At 40.5% G+C, this 9,074-nt stretch overlaps 1 protein-coding gene across 4 annotated transcripts in view; it reads right to left on the minus strand.

Annotated features, from left to right (window-relative positions):
* Positions 1-9,074, minus strand: part of POC1B (POC1 centriolar protein B) — a 105,424-nt gene that overhangs the window by 64,527 nt on the left and 31,823 nt on the right. For all 4 annotated transcript variants that reach the window (XM_010832059.1, XM_010832058.1, XM_010832057.1 and 1 more), the window contains exon 4: positions 6,519-6,698. In XM_010832059.1, the coding sequence (XP_010830361.1) occupies positions 6,519-6,698 (180 nt within the window). The remainder of the gene's footprint in view (positions 1-6,518; positions 6,699-9,074) is intronic.

Consider the following 9,074-nt stretch of genomic DNA (forward strand, 5'->3'; position numbering starts at 1 on the left):
CCCAGAAAAACAAAGTCTGACACTGTTTCCCCGTCTATTTCCCATGAAGTGATGAGACCAGATGCCATGATCTTTGTTTTCTGAATGTTGAGCTTTAAGCCAACTTTTTCACTCTCCTCTTTCACTTTCATCAAGAGGCTCTTTAGTTCCTCTTCACTTTCTGCCAGAAGGGTGGTGTCATCTGCATATCTGAGGTTATTGATATTTCTCCTGGCAATCTTGATTCCAGCTTGTGCTTCTTCCAACCCAGTGTTTCTCATGATGTACTCTGCATATAAGTTAAATAAGCAGGGTGACAATATACAGCCTTGATGAACTCCTTTTCCTATTTGGAACCAGTCTATTGTTCCATGTCCAGTTCTAACTGTTGCTTCCTGATCTGCATATAGGTTTCTCAAGAGGCAGGTCAGGTGGTCTGGTATTCCCATCTCTTTCAGAATTTTCCACACTTTATTGTGATCCACACAGTCAAAGGCTTTGGCATAGTTAATAAAGCAGAAATAGATGTTTTTCTGTAACTCTCTTGCTTTTTCAATGATCCAGTGGATGTTGGCAATTTGATCTTTGGTTCCTTTGCCTTTTCTAAAACCAGCTTGAACATCTGGAAGTTCACGGTTCACGTATTGCTGAAGCCTGGCTTGGAGAATTTTGAGCATTACTTTACTAGCGTGTGAATTGTGTGGTAGTTTGAGCATTCTTTGTCATTGCCTTTCTTTGGGATTAGAATGAAAACTGACCTTTTCCAGTCCTGTGGCCACTGCTGAGTTTTCCAGATTTGCTGGCATATTGACTGCAGCACTTTCGCAACATCATCTTCCAGGATTTGAAATAGCTCAACTGGAATTCCATCACCTCCACTAGCTTTGTTCGTAGTGATACTTCCTAAGGCCCACTTGACTTCACATTCCAGGATGTCTGGCTCTAGGTGAGTGATCATATCATCGTGATTATCTGGGTCATGAAGATCTTTTCTGTACAGTTCTTCTGTGTATTCTTGCCACCTCTTCTTAACATCTTCTGCTTCTGTTAGGTCCATACCATTTCTGTCCTTTATCGAGCCCATTTTGCATGAAATGTTCCCTTGGTATCTCTAATTTTCTGGAAGAGATCTCTAGTCTTTCCCATTCTGTTGTTTTCCTCTATTGCTTTGCACTAATTGCTGAGGAAGGCTTTCTTATCTCTCCTTGCTATTCTTTGGAACTCTGCATTCAGATGCTTATATCTTTCCTTTTCTCCTTTGCTTTTCGCTTCTCTTCTTTTCACAGCTATTTGTAAGGCCTCCCCAGACAGCCATTTTGCTTTTTTGCATTTCTTTTCTATGGGGATGGCCTTGATCCCTGTCTCCTGTACAATGTCATGAACCTCCATCCATAGTTCATCAGGCACTCTATCTATCAGATCTAGGCCCTTAAATCTATTTCTCACTTCCACTGTATAATCATAAGGGATTTGATTTAGGTCATACCTGAATGGTCTAGTGGTTTTCCCTGCTTTCTTCAATTTCAGTCTGAATTTGTCAGTAAGGAGTTCATGATCTGAACCACAGTCAGCTCCCAGTCTTGTTTTTGCTGACTGTATAGAGCTTCTCCATCTTTGGCTGCAAAGAATATAATCAATCTGATTTTAGTGTTGACCATGTGGTGATGTCCATGTGTAGAGTCTTCTCTTGTTTTGTTGGAAGATAGGTAAAGCATTAAAAAACTTTTCAATGGGATTGGGACTAACTTCATATTATGATCAATGACACGACTGAGCAACTGAGCATGCACACACGCACACAGTCAGTGAAAGCTGATGTGTAAAACTTTTGTTCACTATTTGCACAACATGAATGTACTTAATGTCTCTGAACTATATACTTGAAAATTGGTTAAATGGTAAATTTTATCCTATAAATAGTTTACCCAAATACAGAAAAGCCTTAGCAATTCAGAGGATCAAAGATCACTTGTAACACGACCAAAAACTGAAAATTAAGGTCAGATTTTCCCCGTGAAAATTAATGCTAGAGAAACAATGTTGGAAAAGTTGTTTCGTTGGCCTCTACTTATTTTTGACTGAGGATACCATGAAAAAGGTAGAAGAAGAAGAAGGCTGAGCACCGAAGAATTGATGCTTTTGAACTGTGGTGTTGGAGAAGACTCTTGAGAGTCCCTTGGACTGCAAGGAGATCCAACCAGTCCATTCTGAAGGAGATCAGCCCTGGGATTTCTTTGGAAGGAATGATGCTAAAGCTGAAACTCCAGTACTTTGGCCACCTCATGCGAAGAGTTGACTCATTGGAAAAGACTCTGATGCTGGGAGGGATTGAGGGCAGAAGGAGAAGGGGACGACAGAGGATGAGACGGCTGGATGGCATCACTGACTTGATGGACGTGAGTCTGGGTGAACTCCGGGAGTTGGTGATGGACAGGGAGGCCTGGCATGCTGCGATTCATGGGGTCGCAAAGAGTCGGACACGACTGAACGACTGTATTGAACTGAACTGAACCATAAAAAAATACAAGTTAGCCCACACTGCACATTATTTTTAAATATTGAACTTTTAGAAAAATTCTTGTGCTGCTAAAAATAAGTATTTCTCACCTGCATATGTAGATATTTCAAAGAATACATGTTTTCTTCATTACTCCTTAAACAAATTGCATGTTTAAAAAAGCTGGGAAATATAGTAAGTAAAAACAGCCCATAGCACCATCACTCAAACAAAATCATATAATATTGTGTCTATGCAGGAACTTTATCTTTTGTTCATGTATAGATCTTTTATATTATATGTACGAGTTCTGAATATTGCCCCTCTTACCTCAAACACAAACATATTTTCAAGTCACTACTTATGTATCTTCTTTTAATAGCTATATAATCATTTAAGTTTATTTAACCAGCTTTCTCTACTTGGAGAACTTGATTATTTCCAAGTTCTCATCATTATAAGTTACACTGAAAGCAGTATCTTTAAATACAGATTTTTTTCTTTGAATAAGAATTTGAATAAATCTATTTAGGATAGATTTCCAGTTGTGAACTCACTGTAACAAGGACTCCTGATACACTTTACAAATGGATTTCTAAAAAGACTGTGCTAATTTCTATTTTTAAAGCATGAATATATCTCCCAACAGATAACATATCTTAAAAAAAATATTTCTGTGAATCAAGATGTATGATTGAAACAATAGGTTAGCCTAGAAAACAGCTACTCATCTGTTCTTACACTAATGGGCACTACCTCTATGCCACACGGAGTGAGTCTGGGCTCCAGGGACAAACTCATAGTAAGTACGGGGCCCAGAAACAAGGCATTGAATTTAAATTACTTAAGTCAACGACACACTTAAAATTCAAATACTTAAGGGAGAAATAATTGCTCTGTTGACCCTCTACATTCATTTAAATATATTGTCAATGCATTGGAAGGAAAAGCAGTATCACTTAGAGTATTTCTAATGTTAAGCTGTCTAATTTATCTGTAATTTTTGGAAATGTGTGGTGTGCAATACAGATCTAACTTTAAATTTTTCCAAATAGAAATCTAATTATCTGAACTACATACATACATTTTAACATATTAAATAACTACTTAATATTATCTTAATATTTTAACAACTATTCATCTACTTCACCACTGATTGGAAATACCATCTTCATCAGAAAGCATATGTGGATCTGCACCTGAACCTTCCATGACCCATGTTCCTAATCTGGTACCATGACTGTCTTATTTTAATTTCTACAGTTTTATACTGTGTTCTAGAAGCCGGTTACGCAAGCTTCTTTCAATTTTTTCTGGTCATTCTTTTCTTGGTTGTTCTTGGACATTTAATTTATACATACGAATTCTGAAATCAGCTTGTATAAGTTTCCACTAAATTCCTTTGGCAAAACTTCCCGTTCTGAGTAAGGGTAGTAATGATTATCAGACTTACTCCCCTACTATAAAAAAATCATACAACTCAGCAAAATACATGAAGTGATTGTTTTTAGGCACTGGATGAAAGACAGAACAGGGTTGTGAAACTTGAGAGATAGAAAATAAAGGAGATAAGCACCAAATGCATCCCAAATTTCTACCTGGGAGCATTTTTCAGACATGGCTTACGGACACAGAGCCCAAGGAAACAGCTGCAGTCTCACTGGGCAGACAAACAGCAATTAGAATTCAGAACTGCTGAAGGGCTGGAATTTTGAGGGCAGGATTGATAAGAGGACCTGTGAGGAGCAGAAATACCTCCAAATCTGCCCGAGTCTTGAGTCTTTGATTAAATGCAAACCTGATAAGGCTCAGGACAAGAAAGATTCGAAGAAAACAACAGAGACTGTGAGTCAAACAAAGATTCCTGAGGTTACACAGTACCGAGGCATGTCCAAGTTCTCACCAGATCTGGTTGAACATTCCAGGCATTCAATGGAGGCCCTAGAAACGCCACTAGTACTAAAGTCCAAGAGTAAAGGCCACTCTAGATACACCCTAAAAAGTCTACATTCAACACAATCTAGCTAGGCCAGCAGAAACGTAACAGCTTACCAAAACAAAACTCAACACTTTTTAGATGATAGAGTAACTCATACTCAAACATTTAGCCATGTTTGAGCATACAATAAAACATTTAAATACAAACAAGCAAAAATTTTGACTCGGATATGACATAAATACTGGAATTAACAGACAAGGACTTAAGAACTATTATTATAAATATGTTCAAGAATTTAAAGGAAACGATGAGCATAATGAGCAAACAAATGGAAAATCTCAGAGAAATGGATAAGCTTAGAGTACACTGGACACGGCCAGGAAAAAATACCATTGAACTTGAAAAAAGGCCAATAGAAACAATGCAAATTGAAGCACAAAGAGAATATAAGTTTGAGAAAATGAACAAAGCCTCAATAAATGATGGAGGTTTATTGCAAAAGTCTCCATAAGGGATAACGATGCTGAAAACGAAGGCAGTGTTGGGGCTGGAGATACAACAGGTATTATGAGTGCACGTGACTGTATGCAGGGACCACTCCCGCTTTTCCAAACTCTGCTTCACTATCACTTCCTATGGAAAGTGCCTTTTTAAAAAAAGAGTGACAGGAAATGTTTTAAGGCTCATGTCTCTGTCCCCTTCCACCTCTCCTCCCATTCCCTTACTAATAATTCCAAGTATGGCTTTATCCCGAAACCACACCATGTAATTAGACAGCAACTTCTGTCTTCCTCTCACAGCTCCACTCTCCTCTGAAAGAATCAGCATCATTCTCAAATCAGTATTTTGAGCACGGTGTCCCTCAGCAGTACAGGTTCAAATAAGACTTGGACTGTCTCATGCCAGCCCTCTAAATGCAAAGTCATGCCAGTAGCACAGATCAATCAACAAAAGAGAGCTCAGATCACACTTTAAATAAGGAATTTAAAACAAAAGTGCTTCCCTCCAGGCCAATTTCGATAAGGAAAGAAGATAAATATTAAGTATTGTAGCAGTGGGTCTTAGGAATAGAAGGCTCCCTGGCTGTTAGCAGATGCTAATAACACTTATAATAGCACTTTTCCCAATAGACTGTTGCCAAAGGTTATGGAGTCATTCTTGGTTCTCCTTCTCATCCCATCCAATTAGACACACACTTTTGGTGGTAACTTAACCACAGTAGACCATTGAACAACATGGTGATTAGCGGCACCAACCCTCTGCACAGTGAAAACTCCATGTGGAATTCAGTTTACCCTAGGAATCCAAGGTTCCTCCATATTCCCAGTTCTGCATCTGTGGATTTAACCAACCACCCCTGCAGCTCAAACCCACGTTATTCAAGGGTCAACTGAATAAATGATCTAAGATCCAACCACGTCTCAAAATCTCCACAGCCACCACCGTGGACCAAACTGGGGTGAGAACTAGTGCAATAGCCCATACTTCCCAGCTCTGTCCTGACTTTTGATGGTTTACTCTCCACATGGTGGTCAGGGAGATCCCATTAAACTGTAAGTCAGAGAGATGAACAGGCTCCAAGGGCTCATCTACTCCGCCTGTCCATCAGAGCTATTTCTCTACTCTCCCACACTCTCCACCACGCCTGCCTTCCAGCTCTTCCTTACATGGCCACCCAGCTCCCGCCCGAGGGCTCTCACTCCTATTTCTTCTATGCAGGACATTCCTTTCCCAAACATCTTCAACTCTCACTCCCTGCCCTCCCGCGGGTCTCTGCCCAAAGGTCACCCTCTCTGGGAGCAATTGCTGAACACCCTGTTTAAACCAGCAGCTCTGTTTTTCTCCATAGCACTTACCACCATATCGAGTTTCCTATTTGCTTATTCTCTGTCTCCCCTCCCCAGAACATAAACTTCATGAGAGCAGCAGTTTTTGACCATTTTGTTTATTATTATTCCTGGCACACAATAAACATTTGGTGAATGAATAAATAAATGAATGAATGAATTTGCCCTCAATTCCCTTTTCTGGGATTTGGGGGTAAAATTCAGACTACAGCAGGAAAAAACATATGGAAACGTTACGGTGAAACTCTGCACTTACTTGGCACAGCGAACCCAATGTGTGTGTCGGTACAAGGAATATAAGAAGCGCTGGCGGTACATGTTCCAGACTTTGATAGATTTGTCTTCAGAAGCTGAGGCAAGAAACTGGCCATCAGCTGAAAAGTCCACACTTCGAACTGGGGCTGTGTGAGCTTTAAATTCAGACGATTTCCCTCTCCTGGAAATAAATAGTTTAATATTTATAACATGTGATTTAATTATAATCACGGTCTTATCAGTATACAGACTTTGAAACACATACAATAGTTTAACTCATAAAAACTGACAGAAAGTGTGGAAAGGATGTTTTGAACTGCGCTCCGCATCAGAACCATTTAAGCCAGTTTTGTTCACTGAAGTCACAGCTGGTACTTAACAAGAGAGAACCCTGGTGGTCACGACCCAGAAATTCATTTGCTGAGTTTGTTTTAACGGGAAGCTAGGAAATAATATTTTTTTTTGGAAATAATATTTTGAACCAATCTCTACCATGTATTTTAAGTTCCTGTTGTTCCTCTAGAGACCGCAATATACAGTTTAAATAAACTGCAACCTAGCAAAGCTAAGATTTGTTTAAATAAGGAGCTCTAAGGCAGTGTTTTCAACTTTCACATGCAAGTTGTGTGGGCTGGCAGTCTGGGTTGGGAAGGAGGAAATGTCCTCCGTGTCATATGCCTCGGCAAAGAACGTCCCTGGGTGATTTGACGCTCCTGTTTTGACCCCAGCAAGGGGAACTGAGACCCCTGGGGTGTACCTACGACCCTGCTCACCTCTGAGCCCAATCTTACATTCATAAGCAAAACAAAAGATAAACGGTAATAACATACTTCGATTCTCAACACCTTGAAATTTCAGATACCTTCTTTCTTTTTCTTGGCTAGGGTGCAGAAAAGAAAATAGGAAAAAAAAAAAAGATGAAAATAATGTGTGGCATTTAAGGAGAAGCAGCGGGAAAACAACTGAAATAATTCAGGGCAGGCCAGTAGATGGAACTGGAGTTAAATGGTGACATTTGGGAAATGCTACTTTGTGTCAGCGTCTCCACTTTCCCAAGGTACTTTCACTTTATACCACATTTAGACTTAGCAATTTTTTCCATTCAGAAAGTCACATTTATACAGGTGATGCCTTATGGGAAAAACTGCCACAAGTGTGTTAAAAAGATGAGGCAGCAGAACTGGCAAAAGCCCAGAAGTTACACCCAGCTCCTCCTCTTCTCCAGTATCCAAGGGGTCAGCAGACCTATTTAGTGCCAGTGAGATCGTCATCGCCTCCTAAGTATCTTCTGAATCCCTTCTCTTCTTTGCATCCCAGCTGTGCTCGTATTAAGGTAGATATACACACCCTCTGTATCCTTCACCTAGATTACTGCAAAAGCCTCTTAACTGGTCTCCCCGCTCTAATCTTTTATCCCCCTCCAGTCACCTACACACTGTGTTTATACACTTGCTAAATGTGTGATTCTAAGCATGTAAATCCCAGTGTAAATGTGTCATAGGCTGCTCGCCAAGAAAAAGTACAATGCCCAGGCTCTTTGGCAAGACCTCCTGCCACTGCACTGACCTTTGTACCCTTAAGACAACCACACTGCCTCAGATACTTCTCTGGCTTTGTACTTGCTGCTTTCTTAGCCTGACTGCTTCCTCCTACCCTGCCTTTCACCAACCCGGATAGGCTTACTTGTTCTCTATCTGCTGTGTCTATTTTGCTTATTATACAGTAATTTTTGTTATAAAATAGACCTGCTTCTCTATTAGGCAGTAATTTTTCTGAGGACAGGAATCATGACTTACTTATCTCTAAAAGACCACCATCTAGCACAATATCAGGCACGTGAAAAGAGCTCAATATGCTTTGCTGAATTCTGCTGGGAAGAGTTGAAACTTAAATGATTCTTAGATCCATCCTGGCTTTCCCTTCCAGTGGTCTGTAGAAGGCAGAGGCGACTCTGTCATAAATCTCCATCACCTGATATGTGGTATTTCACCACGAATAATGAAAATAATACAGGAGGGAACATTCAGGGACTAGTCCAGTGAGGTTTCAAGGGAATGTTCTATGAGTAGAAGTCAGGAGGCAGCATGGGCTGATTTTCAGCATAAGGCCTAGAGTAAACAAAGTAAAGACTTGGCATCTAATGTGACCAGGAAGCCAAGGGTAGTCAGTATCATCAAATCTGCCTTGATCTTTATTGGGCCCTCCACACTGCAGAATGTCTATCCCGTCTGCCTTCTTTGTAACAGCTCCTCCTCTTCACAATCAGTACAGTTCAGTTCAGTTCAGTTGCTCAATCGTGTCTGACTCTTTGCGACCCCATGAATCACAGCACACAGGTCTCCCTGTCCATCACCAACTCCCGGAGTTCACCCAAACTCAGGTCCATCAAATTGGTGATGCCATCCAGCCATCTCATCCTCTGTCGTCCCCTTCTCCTCCTGCCCCCAATCCCTCCCAGCATCAGAGTCTTTTCCAATGAGTCAACTCTTCGCATGAGGTGGCCAAAGTACTGGAGTTTCAGCTTTAGCATCAGTCCTTCCAAAGAACACCCAGGGCT

This window comes from Bison bison, unplaced genomic scaffold, assembly GCF_000754665.1.
Source record: "Bison bison bison isolate TAMUID 2011002044 unplaced genomic scaffold, Bison_UMD1.0 scf7180017864535, whole genome shotgun sequence".
NCBI lineage: Eukaryota > Metazoa > Chordata > Mammalia > Artiodactyla > Bovidae > Bison > Bison bison.